General features: G+C 43.7%; 1 protein-coding gene across 1 annotated transcript in view; it reads left to right on the top strand.

The window, feature by feature from the left end:
- Positions 1 to 13,175: 13,175 nt before the first annotated feature.
- FGF14 (fibroblast growth factor 14) overlaps positions 13,176 to 23,174 on the top strand; it is a 636,375-nt gene continuing 626,376 nt past the window's right edge. The window contains exon 1 of the mRNA XM_061435331.1: positions 13,176 to 14,199. Within this exon, the coding sequence (XP_061291315.1) occupies positions 13,992 to 14,199 (208 nt within the window). The 5' untranslated portion in view covers positions 13,176 to 13,991. The remainder of the gene's footprint in view (positions 14,200 to 23,174) is intronic.

The raw sequence follows: 23,174 nt of genomic DNA, 5'->3' as shown, positions 1-23,174 counted from the left end.
CTTGGGAACTGGATGCAGTGTCCTGAGGACTACTGGAGCTTGTGAATACCAGCAATGCCATCAATCCTGGTATGAACTGTGATCCTGAGAAGTGCAGAATGGAGGCACCATTAGAGCAGAGTGAAGGGGAACAGGAAGGAGGAGAACAAAAATATAGACAGAAGTCTTCCTGCTCACCACCTAAAAGCCAAAATTCCAACATGCATTTGAATCATGTGCTAAGGAATGCCACTAAGAATATGAACCATTGGAATGCAAATTCAACCCATATTACATCTACTTTCTAGAACCATCTGACAGAGACTTTAATACATGCTAAGATGCTTGAGCAGAGAAACAAAAACACAGTACATGTCAACCATGAGCCAGAAATCATGGACCCAAGACACAAAGGAACAGGAATCGATATTTCTGTGTTAGAATTTCCAGGAAAAGAGAATGGAGAGGATGCTGCTGCTGCTGCTAAGTCGCTTCAGTCGTGTCCGACTCTGTGTGACCCCATAGACGGCAGCCCACCAGGCTCCCCCGTCCCTGGGATTCTCCAGGCAAGAACACTGGAGTAGGTTGCCATTTCCTTCTCCAATGCATGAAAGTGAAAAGTGAAAGTGAAGTCGCTCAGTCGTGTCCGACTTTTAGCGACCCCATGGACTGCAGCCTACCAGGCTCCTCCGTCCATGGGATTTTCCAGGAGAGTACTGGAGTGGGGTGCCACTGCCTTCTCCGATGGAGAGGATGGCAAGGAATAAATATCTGAAGAGGTGATGATCGAGAATTTTGGACTTGCAGAGTCTCCACCATATAGAATGCAGGCTCAGGAAAGATAAATCCACTCATAAGCACACCATGGGAAAACTGCAGATCACCAAAGAGAAAGAGGAAAATCTCAAGAATTACCCAAGAATAAAAATTTGCCATGTGTCAGGCCCTATGGAAGGCTCAACACACCATATTCTGAGAATACAACACTTCTAAATGAGAATAATTATAAAAAGAAAAGAATACAAGAATAAAAGAAGAGCAATTTAAAATATAGAAATTACTGTAGATGTATAATTAAAAGACAGAACTTGGAAGTTACTGTGAAGAATAGCTTAAAATGAAAATGCACATTATGATTTCACAAATCAATCCAATTTTAACTACACAAGTATAATACTGGGGAGTGAGAAGGGTTAAGGAAGTCTTCTGTTCATGGCTTTCTGGTTAACTTGCTCATTTTCCATAATTCCAATGTGGATGGGGATGGTGGACAGGAGGTAAGAGGAGGTGTTGGCCTTGCAAAAGTGATATAATGGCATTTACTCAGCCCGGTTTTACAGAAGTGCTCCAAACCTAGACCACATGTTCAGGTCCCTAAAGCCAGTGTTTTTAAAGAAACACCTGCAAAATCTCCCTTTGCAGGTAGCACCATGTTTCTCTATTCTTTTTTAAATATGACAAAAATGAATGGTCAATTTAGGAAAAGTTAAGTTCACAGAGTTGTGCATATGTGTGTGTTCATGCAAGTTTCATATTAGAGAGAGAGAGGGATAGGAGAGGGCAGAGAGAGACAGAGAAAGAAAATTAAGGCCAATGGTCTGAATTTTCAAACTTTCAATGGCTGGTCTCACAGAGACAAAGCTGAAATTCTCTAGAGACTTAGATTTTGGAATACTCCTAGAACCTGGCCAAATTTCTCATGAATTGGCTGGCTAAATGCCAGAGTTAAAAATCAGTAAGCATGCATGATATAGATTTGCAAATATTTTTTAAATAAATAGAACTAGTAATCCTCAAATACATTAGATTCAGGCCACCAGTCCACTCTGCTTTTGGTTGAATACCGTTCTGACTTTTGTATGTTTGAGATAAATATTCATCAGCTGCAGAAATTGACATTTAATATGTTGGAGAGATGTGGTAGGGCTTCCCAGGTGGCACGGTGGTAAAGAATCTGCCTGCCAATGCAGGAGACACAGGGGATGTGAATTCCATCCCTGGATTGGGAAGATTCCCCTGAAGAAGGAAATGCAACCCACTCCAGTATTCTTGCCTGAAAAATCCTACAGAGAGAGGGGCCTGGTGGGCTACAGTCCATGGGGTCACAAAACAGCTGGACATGACGGAACCACTATCAGCAGGAGCAGAGAAGTGGTGAGAAGGGACTCTGGTACAAAGATATTTGTTCAGCGCTCAGGTTTCAAGGAATGACAAATGATTTGTTTAGAATATTACCAGACACATTATTCTTTGTGCACACCAATTAGAAAAAGGTAGAAAATAAGGCACAATTTATCTGAATTTCATACTTCGGATTGAATTCAAAACTTACCATTTCTTTTGAATCTAAGTCTGTCTTCTTTGATCAGCTTTATGTGTCTGCTGCTGCTGCTGCTGCTAAGCTGCTTCAGTCGTGTCCGACTCTGTGCGACCCCAGAGACGGCAGCCCACGAGGCTCCCCCGTCCCTGGGATTCTCCAGGCAAGAACACTGGAGTGGGTTGCCATTTCCTTCTCCAATGTATGAAAGTGAAAAGTGAAAGTGAAGTCGCTCAGTCGTGTCCGACTCCTAGCGACCCCATGGACTGGAGCCCACCAGGCCCCTCCATCCAAGGGATTTTCTAGGCAAGAGTACTGGAGTGGGTTGCCATTGCCTTCTCCGACCCTCCCTTCTCTAGAGGTGGGTCCCCCTGGTGTCATGGATACTTAACAAGTGTCTCTTTGGTCTGGTGGATATGTTGGCAGGAAGGCCAGGCGTTCAGAGATCTGTGCAAGTCAGAAAAAAAAAAGGTCCCTTCTGTACGGACCAATCAGAAAAAAGGCACCCTTTTTAGGTTGACCAGTCAGAAAAAGCATACCGTCTGGTCTGACCAATTAGAAAAAGGCATCACCTTTGGAGGACAAATGAGAAAAAGGCAGCCTCTCAGGGTGAACTAATCAGAAGATGTCCTTGGCTGATGCCTTGAGTCCTGGCTTGACAAATGGAACCCAGCTTGCCTTTTAGTCCTGACTCACAACCGCCTTGGTTAGCTGCCTTTGAGTTTCCAGTGTTCAAAAATTAAATGACAATGTTTTGCTGCAAGCAGTGGTCTTTTCCTCTGTGTTGTAGGAAATGAAATGAAAACGTGATAGGATTTTCTTTTTTTGATTTTGTTTTTTCTCCCAGATTTGACTTGAGATTTTGCTTCTTGACTTGAGATTTTGAACATTGTTGCTAATGTTCACACTGTTATAAAGATGTTATGTCTATTATCAGAAAAACATATTTAGTAACTTGAAGTTTACTGTAACACCATTTCCTATGGCTCTGCATTCAATATCATACTTCCTGCCGTCTATTACCTAAGCATATTTGAAAATCTTACTTAAAAGTGTTGCCTTAATGGAATAATATCAGATTCAATTTACTAATGGAAATTTACACACATCCAAACACTTGGGAATGCCTATTTAAAACGTAAATTAATTTAAAAAGTTAAAAACAAATTAACAAGAATATACTAATGTGTAGCAGAGCTTGAGAAATATCTGCTAAGTGGTTAATATTGAAGTTACAATATGATTTGTGTATATTTTTATTCTGATTTTATCCTAATTGTAAATTCCTTAAATATAATCTGAAATACTGGCCATGATGTGCTTGACTAATTACTTACGTACTGTTCATTACAATGTTTATTTACAAAAAACAAAGTCAATGTTAAGTAGTAATTATCTTGAGCCTTCATACATGTGTGTGCATTCTATTATTTATCTCATTCAAACAAGAAATAAAGTAAAATGCATTGTTGTCCAGAGACCAACAATACATTAAATCAAGTCAGTGTTCAAACACAGTATTTTAAACATTTTTCACACCTTCTTGGACAGGAATTCAATTATGTGCACTTAAATTTACAATATTGTAAATGTTCATGAGGCTGTTGGTTGACATGAACAAAGAAATGGAACTTTTTTCCCCTTAATCTTCAGAATCTAAGATTATGTGGAAATTCAGGACACAAACTATTAGCTAGACATACATTTAAGATTATTAGGGTACCATATAAACTGAGTTAAATAGCCTTAATTTTTGACCTCTGGAAATTTATGATCCAATAGACTTGTGCCATTTATTTTTTGGAATGTAAATTCTCTCTGAGTTGGCATTTTTCTTCATTCACTTTGTAACCAAAATGTTAGAATATATGACACATTTTTTTTTTTTTGGAATTGCATGAATGACGCATGTTAATTTAATGCCAGGAAATTTTTGTTTGTGGGAAAAATAATTCCATACACATAAGAAAATTCACATTTTCTTATATGAGCATTGAATTTGATTTTTTAAACCACTTTTTTGAGGAAATATGAGAGATAAGCCCAACCAAGTCATTTTCAAATATTCAATTCAGAGTAAAATGTGCTATGGAGTCAACTTGATTTTCTCTAAAAAGTAGCCTGTTGGGTTGGGTGCTCAGCAAACATTTATGTGAGGAAATATGTTTACATGTTTAAGAGTATGTAATAAAACATGTATATATTGGGTTGAAGGTTGTATTATAACACTGGATTTTGGGGTATTATTGTTTACCATCACAAGGTCTAAGGGAATTCTTTATCAATAAGCTACCGAGTTTCTGGAATCTATGGGCTTCCCTGATGGCTCAGTGATAAAGAATCTATCTGCCAATGCAGGAGACCAGGGTTCAATCCTTGGGTCAGGAAGATTCCTCTGGAGAAGGGAATGGCAACCCCCTCCAGTACTTTTGCTTGGAAAATCCCATGGACAGAAGAGTCTAGAAGTCTACAGTTCAACATAATTTAGCAACTAAAACTAAGCAAGAATAGCAACAACTGGAATCTAGGCAGAGAGAACAATGTGTCCATCTGAGGTCAAGCAGGAAAACTGAAGCCATCTGATATATTCCACTTACAAAGTGTTTTCATGTGGGAACTGGGGACTTAAAACTAATGGAAAAGCTGAGAATGTGGCACTTTCCTCTTCTCTTCAGGCTCATATTCAATACTGTTAACCTTGTTCTGCAATTATTCTCACTTTATAAAGTGAACGCTGGTCCAGGGCAAATAATATTCTAAATTTTGAAATAGTACAGATCTCTGCCCAAATTGACAAAGTTTAGTGGATAAATTTCTCCTACCAGTGTAAAATGATGTCTTCAAAGTGGTCTTATTCAATGGTGATAGCGAGTAAGGGCCAGCTTCCAGGTGCAGGCAAGGTAGTTCCCCCTTGCATGCATGCTAAGTCACTTCAGTCATGTCTGACTCTTTGCAATCCTCAGAACATCTCAAATCATGGATGACAATATCTTTCAACTGAGGCCATACTTTCACAGAATATGGTGCAACAAAATTCGGGGTTAATGGGAGAAAGTAGAGTGCTGTTTGAAGTAGTTGTATAGTTACCACTGGTTTGATATGGTTTTAGTGATGATATTTAATTCACATTGAATTTAAATCACACTGTTGTTGTTGTTCAGTGGCTAAGTCATGTCTGAGTCTTTCCAACCCCATGGACTGCAGCACTCCAGGCTTCCCTGTCCTTCACTATCTCCTGGAGTTTGTTCAAACTCATGTCAATTGAATCAGTGATGCCATCCAACCGCCTCATCCTCTGTCACCCCTTTCTCCTCCTGCCCTCAATCTTTCCCAGCATCAGGGTCTTTTCCAATGAGTCAGCTCTTCACATCAGGTGGCCAAAGTATTGGAACTTCAGCTTCAGTGTCAGTCCTTCCAATGAATATTCAGGAGTGATCTCCTTTAGGATTGACTGGTATGAGTCCCTTGCAGTCAAAGGGACTCTCAAGAGTCTTCTCCAAACCATAGTTTGAAAGCATCAATTCTTCAGCGCTCAGCCTTCTTTATGGTCCAACTCTCACATCCATATATGACTACTGGAAAAAACCATAGCTTTGACTATATGAACCTTGGTTGGCAAAGTGATGTCTGTATTTTTTAATATGTTGTCTAGGTTTGTCATAAATCACATTAAAGAAGGTTTAACATGTGTATCAATGGAAAGCATGAGTTATGAATGTCCAGAGATCTTGATACAATGGGCCATGCTGTGCAGGTTCTCAAATTGTTTAGGATCCATTCCACTTGTATAAGGTTAATTCCTATCTGCCTCAGAGGATGGGAAGAAGGGCCCTCTGGACTCTTCCTAAGCTGTACAGGACACTAGGGCTTTACTGTCATGCATATCCCTGGTGGCTCAGATGGTAAAGAATCTGCCTGCAATGCAGGAGTCCTGGATTTGATCCCTGGGTCAGGAAGATACCATTGAGAAGGGAATGGCAAACCACCCCAGTATCCTTGCATGGAGTTAGTCACAACTGAGTGACTAACACACACACAACAACATATCTGTATGGTGGATATGAATTTGGGCAAACTCAGGGAGATAGAGAAGGACAGAGGAGCCTGGCGTGCTGCAGTCTATGGAGTCTCAAAGAGTTGGACACAACTTAGTGACTGAACAACAAATATATATATTGGCTGAGATAAAGTTCCTTTAGGTAAGAAATGAATCCTCATAGCATTTTGCCAAGAGAAGATCGTATTACTGAGGATTCAGAGGGTTTCACCTGCTTTGGCCTGTATCTCTTGGCAAGTTCCTCACTGTTTTATTATTAAAGTTGCCAACATAATAGGAATAAAGAGGAAGATTTTTTTCTTATATTATTTTTCTAGTATGGAGGGCATCTTAAGACGTGATAATTAATTCTCCCCCTTCACTCCACTTCGAAGTTCAGATTCAATATAGAAATATGGCCACATGAGTTAGAAAGATGGCTTTAGATATATTAGCTTTGATTGCTGATAAGGTTTGTGTTGGGGAATGAAATTTAACCTGGGGACAAGAGTTGGTTTCTCTAACTGCTTCCTCCACATCTGAGCGTTGCAGTGACCGCTCAAGGCAGAGTTTGAATCTGGAGAGTAGACACTTTCCCCCAGAAACCCTGCCTTCCCTCTGCAAGCCTGGTCATGGTTTGAGTTTCCACAGAGAAAGAAGATTCTAGTACAAGTAGTTTCCTTAGGAACAAATGTAGCAGATGAGGGACCGGTGGATCACGGCTCCATGGGGAAGGGGAGAAGGCCAGTCGTCTGTTAAGCCAACTATCCTGGTGGCAGACTGTGTCTTCCTCCCACAGGAAAACTCTGGGAAAGAAGGATAAGCACATGCTTTATCATTATCCCTCCCAAGGGGTCCGGGAGCTGGGTGTTGAGTCGTGGAGAAACTCTCCTAGGGTATGCTACTTCTGGGATTGCCTAGGCAGAGGGGACTTATGTGGTTTGGACAAAATTCCTTAGGTTTAGAGATGGAGATGCTGGTAAATGAGAGCCATCTGGAGCACACTGATGTGGAAGGGCGAAAGGAGTCTGCTCCAAGTCCCCTTAAAGAGTTCAGAGAGAGATTGGTCTCCAGGCCCACTTCTAGAAGATGGACTATGGGCTTCCAGGCTGGTCCAGTGCTTCCTGAGCAGAGAAAGTGAAGCAGAGGGGTCTGAAAGCTTTCTGAAGGCCAGCAGATCCAAAGAGAGAGAGAGAGCAAGAGACGGGGACAGAGAACCCTGGGCTGCTCAAGTCGTTCCATCTTCACTGAGAAGCTGGGAGGTGGCAGAGAGAAGGACTGCAGTTCCTTTTCCAGACTGTTTGCTCCAGGAGAGATGACCAGAGGTATCTATGCTATGAGTCAATGGAGGAATATGGGGAAAGGAAGAAAGAGTTACTAATGGAGTAGTTAGTTCAGTGATGTGAAGAAGAGAGTTATTCTTTAAAAAGTGATAATAATTATAAGAGAAAGAATGATTGAGAAATAATTGATAAGAGAAAGAATGAGTGTGCAAATCACAAAATGCATCATGCTTTCCAAAAAAAGGTTTGCAAAGTAAATATAGACACTGAGGGCCTTGGCTACACACAGGTCTTCTTTTTCTGACCAACTCGTCTTCCAATCGCTTTGCCCTCTGTCTTTCTTCTCCTTTACTGTCGTGGTCATAAGGTCTAAACTGTCATAGGTTGCATCTGACTGGCAGGGAGCAGGGCAGAGGAGGCAAGGGGAGGCAAGATCTAACAATAAGACATTTGCACTGGTGGTGAGGGTAAGCAAGAGTGGCTTGTAAGAAACATCTAAGAGATATGTAGGTGCTACAGTGATTGGAAAGAAGAGTGGCAGCCTGAATTAATCCATAGATTATATGTGATGTACTTGTGCTCTTTGTCTTTTTAAAAAAATTTGTTCCTGGGCTGTGCCACACGGCATGCAGAATCCTAGTTCCCTGACCAGGGATCAAACCTGGGTGCCCCCTGCATTGGAAGTGCAAAGTAGTCAGGGAAGTGCCTATCCTTTTAATATAAGTTCAGTTCAGTTCAGTCGCTCAGTCATGTCCAACTCTTTGCAACCCCATGGACTTCAGCACACCAGGCCTCCCTGTCCATCACCAACTCCCAGAGTTTACTCAAAGTCATGCCCATTGAGTTGCTGATGCCATCCAACCATCTCATCCTCTGTTGTCCCCTTCTCCTCCTGCCTTCTATCTTTCCCAGCATCACGGTCTTTTCAAGTGAGTCAGCTCTTCGAAGCAGGTGGCCAAAGTATTGGCATTTCAGCTTCAGCATCAGTCCTTCCAATGAATATTCAGGACTGATTTCCTTTAGGATGGACTGGTTGGATCTCCTTGCAGTCCAAGGGACTCTCAAGAGTCTTCTCCAACACCACAGTTCAAAAGCATCAATTCTTTGGTGCTCAGCTTTAATATAAGTAAATAACCCAAATAGATAGGTGTATTGCTATTCACATCAGGCCAGTCCATAAGATAGTAGAGAGGATAAGCTGCTGGAACAAAATCACACAAAAATACAGTGGCTCAAAAAATAAAAGTTTCTTTTTCTGTCACTGATCTGAACAGAGGCAGGAGGGTAATCCTGGAAAAGTGTGGCTGCTCTGTCCAAGGTCCTTCTATATTGTTATTTCATTCCTGGTGTGTGTTCCTATCTCTGTTCTCAAAGCCGCTCACACCATTGCTTTCTGCTCACAGGAAAGAAAAGAGAGACGTGGAAAACAAGCAACTTCTTTGGCGAGTGTGGCTAGGAAGTTGAATGTGGCACTTTTGCTCACATCTCATTGGTCAGAATCTAGTCACATGACCTTGCCTAACTGCAAAGGAGCTGGGAATTATATTCTCTATTTGAATACCCATGTTCCCTCCCCAAAGTGTGGTGGGGTTGGGGTTTTATAGCTAAAAGGAAGAATGAAGTAGAAGAGTAACTGGAACAATTATAAAAAGATAGTTACAAAGATTTTTGACAACTAATCTCATGAAAGTTTATAGAATCTATATTAAGATTAAAATATATATTTTATTGTGTTCTGGTCATTATACTTACTTTTAGGTTTGCTTACTATAATATGCTGAATGTGAAATTAATTCTTGAGTGAGCCTGATTATAAGAACTGGGTTTATTTTACTTGAGCTTTGTGATAACAGTCTTTTTTTTTTCTATTTGTATATACTAAAGGTTTTCCTGACAGTTTTACAGTTACTATGAAATTTCCCTTATTTTCTTTAGCTCTAAAGCTTACATTTACTTTCTAATAGCTACTATTTTTGTCATCTAATATTGATTTGAATGTAGCATGGCAAAGGGTAAGTAAATATTTTGATGTCTTCCAAAACAAAACTTAAATAAGGGTCTGAACTCAGGTGGGTGTGAGTATCTTTGGATCATCTCTAAGCTGGAGGCAAACCACCCTTGGTTTTCTTTATTGCATAACTGGAAATCTGGTTTAGTTTCATGAATTAGCATGCACCATGGAGTCTGGAAAACAAAGAGGAACTAAAGAGCCTCTTGATTAAAGTGAAAGAGGAGAGTGAAAAAGCTAACTTAAAACTCAACATTCAAAAAACTAAGTCATGGCATCTGGTCCTACCATTTCATGGCAACTAGATGGGGAAACAATGGAAACAGTGACAGACTTTATCTTCTTGGGCTCCAAAACCAATGCAGATGATGACTGCAGCCATGAAATTAAAAGATGCTTCTTGGAAGAAATGCTATGACCAACCAAGATAGCATATTAAAAAGCAGAGACATTACTTTACTGACAAAGGTCTATATAGCCAAAGCTATGGTTTTTCTAGTAGTCATGTATGGATGTGAGAGTTGGACCATAAAGGAGGCTGAGTGCTGAAGAATTGATGCTTTTGAACTGTGGTGTTGGAGAAGACTCTTGAGAGTCCCTTGGACTGCAAGGAGATCCAACCAGTCCATCCTAAAGGAAATCAGTCCTGAATATTCATTGTAAGGATTGATGCTGAAGCTGAAGCACCAATACTTTGGCCACCTGCTGTGAAGAACTGACTCATTTGAAAAGACGGTGATGCTGGGAAAGATTGAAGGCAGGAAGAGAAGGGGTCGACAGAGGATGAGATAGTTGGATGGCATCACCAACTTGATGGACATGAGTTTGAGCAAGCTCTGGGAGTTGGTGATGGACAGGGAAGCCTGGCGTGCTGCAGCCAGTTACTTCTGTTACTTCTACAGTTACTTCTACAGTTACTTTCACAGCGTAAATGCTCAATAAATATTAGTTGAATAATTATATAGGGTTCCTCAAAGCTTGTTAGAAATTGCAACTCCCTTTGACCAAAGGTGACCTGGATTAATGTTATGACATCTTTTTCAGGCAAAAGTATTTGGTATTTTTTGTTTGTTTAATAATGAGATTGCATGTGTGTGTACTCAGTTGTTTAAATTGTGTCAGACTCTTTATGACCCTTTGGATCACAGCCTGACAGGCTTCTCTGCCCATGGGATTCTCCAGGCAATAATACTGGAGTGGGTTGCCATTTCCTTCTTCAGGGGATCCTCCTGACCCAGGGATCAAACCTGAGTCTCTTATGTCTCCTGCATTGGCAGGTGGGTTCTTTATGACTAGCGCCACTTGGGAAGCCCTAATAATGTGATTAATAGCCTATATAATGTAAATGAATAATGTGTTGGTAAATATAGAAAAAAAAACCCATAGAAATTTCATTCAGTGTAAGAAAAGATTTCTCCTTGCTTTAAACAGCAAAATAAAGGAGAAGCAACCAACACAGTGCCTGGCATAATAGATTCTCAGTAAATAGTAGTCACAATTAATCACCTTTTATGTTGCTCCTTCGGTCACAGGACAAAGAATTAATACATTTTCCACCAGTACAAGACAAACCATAACTTTCTGGCAGTCATTCAATCATTCTCTATGTTAATAGGGATCAAGTTCACTGTCACAAAATGTAGAAGAGATTCTCATTTGGAGAGGCAAGAAGAGCTGCTTTGAGAAACACTCTCTCCACACAAATAGCATATGAGAAGATGCAAACAGGGCCCCAGATTTTACTCTAATTGTGGGATACCCCAGGGAACTCCGCAAGCTTTTACAGAAACTTTGAGCTGTGTGAGTTCAGAAGACCTTGATGAGGACTATTTTTTATCCAGCTGTGCACCTGGCCTATGTCCAGTGGTAATACATTGGGACATTCTGGAACCCCTGAGAGGACACATTATAAAAGCAGCATGTGCTGTGTGACCCTGATTGATTGATATCAGAAATTCTGTCCTAATTATTTGGCCATGCTGTCTCATTTTCCCTCTTTCAAAAAAAGAACTCCACTATTCAGTTTTTTTTCAGGCTGCTTATAAGTCATTTGGCATTATATTCATAGACTTTTATATATTCTCTCTTTCCTTGCTTTCTCCAACTTTGTTTAAGCAAATTCTTTAAACTGTATGACATGATTCCTTAAGTATGTTGAGGACATCAGCATTTAACTTTCAAGCTTCTTAACTTAAAATTTGCTGGAGTTAAATTCCTCTTCTACCATGTTTAAAAATCAACTGACATTTCCCGAAAGGGTTATGGATACTGGATACAAATTTGACACCTCAAAACTCTTCTTACATATTAGAAAACACTAGCATGGAAAGTTGTTTATTATTTTAGTAACTGATAAGTAAGCAGTTAAATTTTTTAAAAATCAGTTTCTATTTGTCTTCAACAACATAAATCTACATCTATTTGTTTATAAGATAGCTTGATATCCCATGCAGAAGAGGTAATAGCTTAAATTTTTTGAAATTAAGACAGAGCTTAATAAGCTGGCATAACTTTAAGTCCTTTGCCTAACAACAGTGAAAGTGGTGAATTTTACATTTTGAAAATGCTCAGCACACAAATATGAAATGTTAACATTTATTAATTCTGATTAAGAACTACACTGGAATTTGTTATATGATTCTTAGTAACAGTTTGTATTATCTTGTATATTTTCCTCAAATGAGATAAAATAAACAAAAAACGCTGCCCTAAATCTTTTCATTTTTCTGGGAAATTAGGAAACTGGGTTACATCTTGATAAAAGAAAAAAATTTGCCATTTTGTTAGGTTAAATGGTGGTGGCAGGTGACAAATTTGTAGACAAGCGTAGATAACAGAATAAGGATGAATTTAATGTTAGTTCAATTAATGAGTGCAGGAAAAAAAGCAATGAATTAGTGTGTGAATCAAGCAGAGTGCTTTCTGTACCAAAAAAAAGTATTTGAAGATCATGGGTTGTCTAGAAAAGGCATAAATATTCCCATTTACATATGACCCTCCTCAACAAAGTATAGCTCCTCACTCTGATCTTAGTGATTGCTCTTTTAACAGGCAGTATCTGCAAGTACATATTTGTCATATGTCTAGTTTATATTTTTCCAACAGCTCTTCAAGTAGGATTCAAATAAGAACTAAAGGAACTTGAGTTTTCCTTAAGGGTTTAGATGCTTTCCAGGCTGTTTTTGGAAAGTGTAAGGTTCAACTAATGTTGCCCGAGTGGTCCTAAACTGCTGTTTCCGCTTAAACCCCTGCCTCCGGTCCATCCCATGTATTTTTGAAGGTTTGCTAATTACCATCAATTCTCCTTTTCAGAATTCACTTTGAAAGAGAAGGCTCTGTTAGCTGGCTCCGGAGGGCAAGCAGCAAGCCTCATCAGGCCGGGAGAGGAGGGAGGGGGTCGAACAGTGGGGCTGGGGCTGAGTGCCGGTGGTGGGGTGTGGGGGGTACTTCGAGAGGGGAACCGGCGGGGAGACTGCAGTGATACTGCCCTCCCCGGGCGGGTGCAAGCATCTCACTGGTGACGGGTCTGAAAGCACGTGGCTACGTCATGGAAAGCCAGTCTTTTCAATGCAAACTTCAACTCCTCCTCCCTTTAATGCCTGTAACTCACATCCGAGGCTGGGCGAGGAATCCGGAGGGGAGATTTTCCCCATGCTCACCGTTATTGGAAACCGGCGGAGCGCGAGCCAGGAGCCAGGGGGTCCGTGGCGCTGTCTACCTACTACGACCAGCCTGCCCAGGCACCTCGATTTGCATCTTTTCTTCGTGGTGATTGAGAACTGCAGGTTCAATCCGATCCCACTGAGCACCGGTGATTGATTATTTAAAAAAAAAAAAAAAAAAAAAATCGACACAGAAGGGAGGCTGTGTCTTCGGCTGTCAGACTCGGAGGTGGTATCAGTGTGTGTGTGTGCTGGTGGTGGTTTTTTCTTTTCCTTTTCCTTTTTTTTTTTTCCTTTTTTCTTTCTTTCTTTCCTTTTTCTTTTTTTTTTTTTTAATCTTCTCTCCTAGGGACAACACAATGGCAGTCTTCTCTCAGTGAGACGAATCCTGCTCAGCCTCCTGCAGACTCACTCATCCTCATACCGATCAAGTAAAAAGGCTATGGTTTTCTCTTCGGGGATCTTTTGTGCATTCCTGTTCTCCTTGATTAACTCTGCTCTCAGTTGGGATTTCTTTGCTTTTTTGTTTGTCTTCACGCTGAAAAAGGATTTTTTGGCCAACCCTTTGGTAATAATCCAGTGGTGATCAAGGGGGATAAAATCGTTCACCCTGGCCGAAAAAAAACAATCACTGAGAAGTCTCAAAGAAATACACCACGTGAGGGGAAAAAACTGGGAGAAGATCCGGAATATCATCGTTTTTCCTATGGTAAAACCGGTGCCCCTCTTCAGGAGAACTGATTTCAAATTATTATTATGCAACCACAAGGATCTCTTCTTTCTCAGGGTGTCTAAGCTGCTGGATTGCTTTTCGCCCAAATCAATGTGGTTTCTTTGGAACATTTTCAGCAAAGGAACGCATATGCTGCAGTGTCTTTGTGGCAAGAGTCTTAAGAAAAACAAGAACCCAACTGGTAAGCAAAACATGCATCATGTTATGTTTTTCCTCCTAATAACCTGTCTGTTGCTCACTGAGCTAGATCTGCAGTTCTGCTATGCAGGAAGGCAGGGGAGACAGCAAAGGACCAGGACAGTGTAGTGTATAGAGCTATTGCATGGATAAACAAGGAACAGCTGGATCCGCGTCTCTGAGCCCCCAAACCCGTGTCAGCATCCCTTGGCTGTGACACAATCCGTCACTTGGAGGGAGGAGGAAACTTTTTTTTAATTAATGTATCTGGTTGCCGATGTTTGGTGAAGTATTGAAGGGTTTATGGCTTAAGGTTTGGCCCGAGGCAGCTGAAGCTTCGTTCGTTGCCAGGAAAAAGAAGCCGAGAGCTTCGCCGACTCGTGCTGCAGGCTTCGGGGAGACCTAGCTCGGCTCCGAGAACCTGTTCGAGACTTTCTGATTAGCTTGCACAATAATCGCCACCCCATCACCTTTACCAAAGTAGAAGGGGCTCCCCCTCCCTCGCGGCCCCCGCCTCCCGCCCCCGTCTAGCTCGCCGTGCGGGAGTTTTAACTCCTTCTCCCGTTTTCTGCCTCCGACACCTCCTGTCACTAGGGACACTTGAGCGGGGCTCCTGTCGGGAGGGAACCCCACACCGAGCCGACGAGCCCGGTCTCTCCCTGTAATAAAGCAGTCTCCTCGCCCCGTGTCTGTGTCCCCCGGGTGGGATGCGCCTGCCCCGGGTCCCTGCTTCAGCCTCGCGGCGATCGTGCGCCCCCTTTCCAAAAGGCTCCAGCCGGGACACTTGCAGTACGTTACATAAGAAATGCAAATGCAGGTGATTCGGGGGAGTCGGGTCCCCGGGGCTCACTTCCCGGGATCTCAGTCTGAGGCGTTTGGGGGCGGCCGCGGACCTGTGGGCGAGCCGCCCTGGGGAGGCCATGCCGGAGGACTGCGTGGTGGTGGCGGCGGCGCGCGGGCGCGGCGGGTCCGAGAGCGCGAGCGCTGAAGGCGGTGGGGCGGGGGCAGCGCGGTGTCCCCCGGTTCGGCCCAGGTCGGGGAGGGACCCGGGGGCGGGAGGCCGGTGTTTGTGTCTGGGGGCCGTGTTGGGGGGCGGGGGCGGGGCCCTGGCCGTCCTGCCGCGGCAGCCCGGGGCGCCCGGGGCGCCCGGGGCTCCTGACGCCGGCACTGCGGTGTAGTAGATCATGGCTTCCCGCGGGTACCCTGACACTGCGAGCTCCGCCGGGGGCGCGCTGGCTCCCGGAGCCCCGCCGGCCGGGCGGCAAGTGGCGGCCACCTCCCTGCCTCCGGTGCTGGCTGATGCAGCGTAGCTGGGCGGCGCGAGAAGAGGGGGAGGGGGAGGAGGGGGAGGAGGGAGTAGAAGGGGAGGAGGGAGGGGAGGAAGGGTAGGGAGGTGGGAGGAGGGGTGGGGAGGTGGGAGGAGGGCTGGGTGGGCGAGGATGGAGGGGTGGATGCGGAGGCTGGGTCCCCCTTGTTGCCCTCTGTGCTGCCGGTCCAGAGGTTAGGTGCTCGGATGCGGGGAGGACGCCTGGCAGTTGCCTTCTGCCGGGACCTTTGGGTGGCAGTTGAGAGAAGCTCTGGGCGGCGGGGTGCTGCAGTGGCTCCCTGCCTCCGACCTGGAGTTCTCAGCTCCCTGCTCTGTTTAGCTTGACCGGCTTTCTCTCCGTCCCCCTCTCCTCTTTCTCCACCACCCACTCCATGCCCTGTCCTTCCACCCTCCTCTCTCTTAACTCCTCAGTATTTAGCAACTCTGAGATGGTACCACCATCCTGAGCATCACCCAAGGAGAAAGCAGTGTGGTCACCTCCCCAGCCGCATTTCCAATTGGGCGCTGAGCTGTGGGTACCCCGACCAAGCCGGCATCAGGCCCAACACTTGCTGATGGCCTGGTCATACCCAAATCTGCAACACTACCCTCTCCCAAGTTCACGCCAAGACCCTTGAGGCAAGGGTTACTCCCTCACACAGTCAAATCAGTGGTCTGAAAACCCTTGTGTCCAGTGAAAAGATTTATCTCCCTCTGAGAAAGGAATACTGTAAAAGCATTTCTTTGGACTTGGCCGTTTGTTATAGAGATCTAGAATCTGTCTCTCCATAGTGCTGAGAGTGGGCAGTAATTCAGCAGGGAACAGTAAGTTTCCTTACTGCCTTTTATAAATTTTTATTTTTTTTTTTTTGGTAAACAGTTTTACTGGAAACACTAATTTTCACCCATACACGATTCAAGATCTTTTCATTACACCTCTCCCACCCCACCCACTTTCATCTCTCTGGAATAAAGTAGATTTTTTTTTTTTCTTTGCTTCAAGAGGCGTTTTGGAAGGTGTCAAATAAAAGATGTTATTTTTAGAGCAATTTATTTTGCAGCTTATGAATGCTAAAGTACTTGGGTGTGAGTTGATGGGTTAACTCCAACTGCGTCTAACAATGCCTCAACTACTTGAATAGGATAGTTTAAGTCTTAGAATGTCAGGGGTGAGAGCGCCAACCTGGGAGTTGCAGCATTTTGTAAATCGTTTTAAAAATGGGACTTTGATGTGTCACTCTATTTGTCTACCTTCTAAAGTTTTGCCTTCCTAGATGGAATCAAACCCTTGCCTAGCCATTCACTTTCAGGACGGTAGCTGGTAAATTCTCTTTTCCTTCTGCTATTAACACGAGGCCTAAAATGGTTCTGATCCCAAGATAGCAGTATAACTAAGAAGTTAATTGGGTAATTAAAATAAAACAAAGACTAAAACCTTCTTAACTGTTAAAAACCAAAAAGAACAGATTGACTACTACCTATTATATTATCTTACATCTCAAATGAGGACAATTAACTGGTTTCAAACTAAGAAGCTTAGCAGAATACCTCCAAGTACCAGTACTAGGATCACGAATTTGCTGTCAAGACTTGTTACTAGAGGAATCTTTTTCTTTCTAATTTTTCCAAGTTATAAAGTAATTTACTGCTTATTCCCAGTGCTTTATCAACAAGTACAGAGTTTGCTCTGGGGTTCCTGAGAGAAATGTCAGAGTACTGCTATATAACCAGGTTGGTGTGGAAATAAGCAAATAATAGAGTCATAGACTTAAGGGCGTTTTATTCACCTACCCAAAAGTCACTGACTAGTGTTTAAATAAGAAGTGATAATTAAATAGGTTTTTACTGGTGGTTGTTTTTTATATAAAACTTAAATGGAGGAGAGCATGAAGAATGCATTTGTACAATATATGCTTTTTAAATTAAATTGCAATAGCTTGGATATTGGATAGAAAGTAAATTTACTGTCTACATAAAGACGTCCAATATCTCACAATATAGCTATTATCAGACACACACAGTCACACACACGTGGGTGTGCATGCCTCTGCTTAAATGTCCTACTTTCTCCTATTTTCCTAGGAGAGGAATAGCTATATGTTTAGAATAGATGTTACCTGCTTCAACTTTCACTGCATGAGTCATGCAAAGTGACTGTATTTTAGGCCGATCATTAAGTAGGGAATACTGAGTCCAAGGCACTTTTTTTTTGCCTGGAGGAGGGCTTGATCTGTTTGTTTAAACTCGTACTGATAGTTTGGACTGACCAATGTGTATCCCAGGCCAGTTTGGGAAATAATCTAGGTCACTAAACTTTGACCGATGGCTGCTAAGGAAATCAATACAGTTGGAAAAAAGAAGTCCACAATAAAGAGAAATAGGAAGGTCATGTCATGGATGTCTATTCAGATACATACTGTCCACCAGGCAAAGGAAGCCACAGATGTGCAAATATAGTAAATCCCCTACCTACGAATGACTTCCAAGAATTTGTTCGTAAGTCCAATTTGTTCGTAAGTCTGACAAAGTTAGCCTAGGTACTCAAGAACACAATCAGCTATATAGTATTGTCTGTAATAGGTTTATAGTACTTTTCACAGAAATAATACATAAAAAACAAAGTACAGTACAACAGCTGGCACACAGGAGCTGGCAGTGCGTGAATGAACAGGTAAGAAGAGTTACTGATATGAGAAGGGAGAGGAGGCGGGAGATGGTAGAGCTGAAGGATTTTCAGCCATAGGAGACAGAGTGTGCAGTGAGCACATGTGCTCAGTTGCTGAGTCGTTTCCAACTCTTTGAGACCCCAGAGAGGAGACAGAGGGCGAGCTGCAACTGCACAGACAGGTTCTGGTTCCTTGCTGGATTCAATTCTGCCAACCTTCTTAGAAAAATGATCCAGTGATGTCTGGGTACAACCTGGGCTTGAAATAAAGATACTGTACTATTGTACTCTGTACAGTACTGTATAGTTAAGTACACAAAACGCAAACAATTGTAGAGGGTGCGTGCACATGACTATCTCCACCAGACACACGAACAAACATGACTGGACATGGGAATGCATCTTAGAAGTTTGCAACATGAAGGGTCATATACAGGGGACTTATGTATAGCTACTCCCACACACAAATTTCCATGGCTTGGTGGATTTTGGAAAGCACAGATTTTAAGAAAAATTTGTAACTAGAGGGAATTTTATCAGGGGCCAGTGCTAGCAGCAAGGAGGGTACGAAGCGGGTGCCCTAGATTTAGTTCTGCAAAGCGCATTTAGAAAATTGACAAACTCGTGGCCTTGAGTTTCCTCTTCAAAACTCACTCTCTCTGCTATGTAACTTTGAGATGAAACAAGCAGGGCTTGGTAGAAGTCATTGTCACTTTCTATTTCCTCCTTTTTAAGGGTGTCTTCCAGCTTTGCTTTTGCCATTTACTAAGCTGTTTTAGGTGCCAAAAACATCTGGTGTGCCACTGTTACTCATGTAAATATATGCTAGTCTTTTAAAGCTAATTGCTTTACATCTGGGGAGGTCATGCCTTTGGGAAGTGAGAAAATAAGAAGAGGGAGAAGAAAAAAAGAGTGAGCATTTTTCACTTCTTCTCCTGCACCTGCCGACTCATCCTAGGTTCCCGTAGAGCTGGGTGAGCCACTAATGGGCCATAACCTCTGCATTTCTAAACACAGAGCAGATATAGTATGGAGACAGCAGATTCAGACTGCATGGCTGGAACACCAAACAGATGTCAGGCCCTTCTCCTTCTCATATGCTTGCCTTCAGAGTGGGATTCCATGGATTGGGTTGCCCAAAAATTTCATTTGGGTTTTTTTTTTGGTAGGATCTTATGGAAAAACTTCAAACTTTTTGGCCAACCCAATAACACCAGTTGACCTTGGGCTCCATCCAGGAAGCTTTAGTTACTGAAGTAGCAAAATGAGTTTTGCAGGCAGTGGCACTTCATGAACCAACGATTCAATGTTTGTTAGGCTTCCAAGTATTGACTTGTTGGGAGTGTTGTGTTTTTGCATTATGTTTGCTTTAATTTCTATCCAAGTTAACAAGTGTGAAACCAAACGCATGATCATCTGAACTTGGTTTTAACAATGGAGCTCACTTTAGCTGTACCTATATCCAGCCTGTTCTCAACACAGGCAGCATCCATAACCAAGCACATTCCCTCAAACGATGCACTGCTCTCAGAAAGTGTGAAAGCTGATTCTATATTTCACATTTCCCACGCGGAACCACTCCTTTAAAAACGTTCAAACCCAGTCTTCCATATTTTAGCAACACAAACATTGAGGACTTTTGTGAAGCATTTTTATAAATGTGGTAACAAGGACAATCACTGAAGTTTTTGCTCCTTTGTACATTCTGGCATCATAACTCACTCAATTGACTCATAAGCTTTCTTTAAATATGTAGATGTCTCAAAATGGAAGCATTTATTCAAAATAGTTTCTTATGTCTTAAGGGGAAACAGTCGGGATGTTTAAACAGTATATTTGAAGCTCTTCTATTAAGTTTTAAATGAGACATTGCATTGTGTCTATATTCTTAAAACCTTCGAGCCCAACTTAGTACTACCTACAGGAGGGACAGTGGGTCAGGGAAATACCTACTGACATGTCTAGCTGCCTAATGCCATAGTCTGTGCTGTGTTTCTTGGGGTTTTAGATTGTGTACCATGTGCTATATTTAGTTATAAGAGTTGAACCTGAGGACAGAAAGGCAGGGAACTGCCTCAAGATTTCTCAGTTCCTTTGTGTGCCTCCAGAAAGGCACTTTTCTGCTGTTCTGCTTTTGAAGACCAGGTATGTCTTGATGTTTTCCCTGTATAGTTCTGTAGTTGGTACAAACTCTTTTTTTTTTTTTTTTCTTTTTTCGCTTTGGCCAGAAGTAAAAGGAAGAATGATGAAGGGTAGAGAAGTTTAACGGAGGAATTCTTAGGGTCTTCCTAAACATGAAAGCAAAAAGGAGGTATGCTGCAGACAAGTTTTACAGGGAACCTTTAAGTTTTTATCTAACCTACTAACACCATCTAAGAAAGTCACCTAACAACTGTCAAGCACTACTGCCTTTATCATTGTTCCCTGACAAAAACTCGTTGTGACAGATCACAGGTTTTCAATACATTTTAAATGAATAGTGAAAAACAGGGTTCCTTGAGAAAGTGAACTGTGGGACTGTAACTGCCAGTATCATACAATTTACTTGGTTAAGTTCACTTGATGCTTACTTCTTTCCAAAAGTGCCAACCAAGAATTTGGCCTCTAAATGATAAAACAAGGAAGGAAAAAGCTGTTAGTGGCTTTCTGACCCTTCATCCCAGGGCATCCTGAAACATGGTTTGCAATATTCCCCGGGGCCCACATTTTCTCATGCCCTTATGCTAAATCTCAAAACTTCAGACCTTCCTTAAACACAGAAGCCCAAGAGCTAAGTCCTGAACATTCACTGGAAGGACTGATGCTGAAGCTGAAACTCCAATACTTTGGCCATTTGATGCGAAGAACTGACTCTTTGGAAAAGATCCCGATGCTGGGAAAGATTGAGGGCAGGAGGAGATGGGGACGACAGAGGATGGATGGTTGGATGGCATCACGGACTCAATGGACATGAGTGTGAGTAGACACCGGGAGCTGGTGATGGACAGGGAGGCCTGGCATGCTGCAGGCCATGGGGTCGCAAAGAGTTGGACACGAACTGAACTGAGCGACTGAACTGAATTGACGGGCATACACCGGTTCTGACCCGCTCAGCCTTTAAATAACAAGTGTTAGGGCACCCTTTGGTTCCCTCTGTAGAAGCCCGCTTCATTTTCTTTTCTAAGCTTTAATATGCTCCTTAAAGAGCAAAGCATTCGGCAAAACAGTTGAGTGAATTTGAATCCTCTTTTTCATTTCCGAGGTTCCTCTGAAGACGGCACTCTCCCATGCGGCACGTTTTTGTTCTTGAGGGGACAGCCCCTAAACCAGCAGCCTCGAGTTTCACTTGCTGGGAAAGGAGGCGCCCCTACCCGGTTCGCTCTTTCCCGTTTTTTAAGCCGTCATCTGCAAACTCCTGTTTTCCCCACAACCACACTCAGCTACTCGGCTTCCGCCCCCCGGAGCCACCATCAAAGGCACGACTGGGCCGAGCTCCCGCCTCCAGAGCAGCGAGTGGACCCCAAGAGTTCTCTGCCACCGCCAACCCGGCCACCTCAGCCTCCAGGAGACGAGCCCCTTGGGTATCTGGCCGGACCGGGGTCGGAGTCGGCCTCATGGAACCCTGGAGAGAGTGGAGGGGCAGGCAGGCGACGCGTGGCCTTAGTCCACCACGACCCGCGGGCAGCCAGAGCCCTGGGGGCCGGCCACAGCGCGCGCGCTTCCTCTGAGCGCCCAGGGCTCGGCTACGCAATGCGGTGGAAGCGGCCCGTCCGAGCCGCCGTACCGCGAGACGTTTCCGTTGCCACAGAGATGACCTCCGACCCTGGGGCGTCTCTGGGGGGAGGAGGGCTTGGCGGCCGGCGCAGCCGTTGCTATGGAAACCACGTGGCCGGAAGCGGCGGTGCGGGCGATACTGGACGCGCGTGCCAGACCGGCAGCCTGACGCCGGCGCGTGTCTTTGCGGGATACCCCAGGATCGGCTACCACGCGCGCGTCCCCGTGCGCCCCCGGAGCCGGAGGACGGCGAGGGAGTGTGGTCCCGGCGCACAGGTGGCCGCCTTCACCCGAGGCGCCCGGGCGTTCAGAGGAAAAGGGGCTGGGCGGCAGGAAGGAGCTAACTTGCTGGCTGAGGCGCCCAAGTTCAGGAGTGGGAGAGGATGAGCCCAGTCCCCACTCGACACGGGCAGACCCGCTGGCTCCCTTAGTTCTCCCGTCCTCAGTTTCCTCACCTGCAGTGTATGCTGTTGTTGAGTCGCTCAGTCGGGTCAACTCTTTGCAGCCCCATGGACTGCAGCACATCAGGCTTCCCTGTCCTTCCTTCACCATCTCCCAGACTTTACTGAAACTCTTGTCCATTAAGTCCGTGAGGCCATCCAGCCATCTCATCCTCTGTCACGCCCCAACCTCCTCCTGCCTCTAATCTTTCCCAGCATCAGGATCTTTTACAGTGAGTTGGCTCTTTGCATCAGGTGGCCAAAGGATTGGCGCTTCAGGGTCAGTGCTTTCAATGAATATCCAATGAATATTGCCCCTGCAACCCTTGGGCACTGATTAAAATAGTCTCAAGTCAGTTGCAGTTCTCACATGCCAAGCCTCTTGTCATTTTTCCACCCAATCCGGATTCTGAATGAACTTTACCCTCTTCCTCCTGTCTCTCCTGGTCTATGTTGAGTATATTTTAAGTTGTAGTTTAAATTTGAGATCAGAGATGGAAGGCCACCTTCAGGCTCATGATTGACCTTTTAGAGGTGTGGCGGCTCCCTCATGTTGGAAGAGCCGGTTTTGAGTTGTAGAGATAGCGCGTCTCCCAGCTTTGATATTTGGAAGAAGAAAAGCTTTGTACTTCACTGGTGACACCACCAAGAGCTCTTTTTGCATCTTACAGAGTTGTGTGGTTGGTGCTCAAACAGACGGCATTCCTTTATATCTATTGTATTCCCCAGATGTCTTTTCCTTCAGTCTCAACATTTTTTGGAGAGGACTCGGCCTACGTTGTCTTGTTTTTCCTTCTGTTATTCTGAACTATTGG

The sequence above is a fragment of the Bos javanicus genome, chromosome 12 (genome assembly GCF_032452875.1).
Source record: "Bos javanicus breed banteng chromosome 12, ARS-OSU_banteng_1.0, whole genome shotgun sequence".
NCBI lineage: Eukaryota > Metazoa > Chordata > Mammalia > Artiodactyla > Bovidae > Bos > Bos javanicus.
The sequence above is the reverse complement of the archived record's forward strand: the minus strand, read 5'-3'. Positions and strand labels throughout refer to the sequence as shown.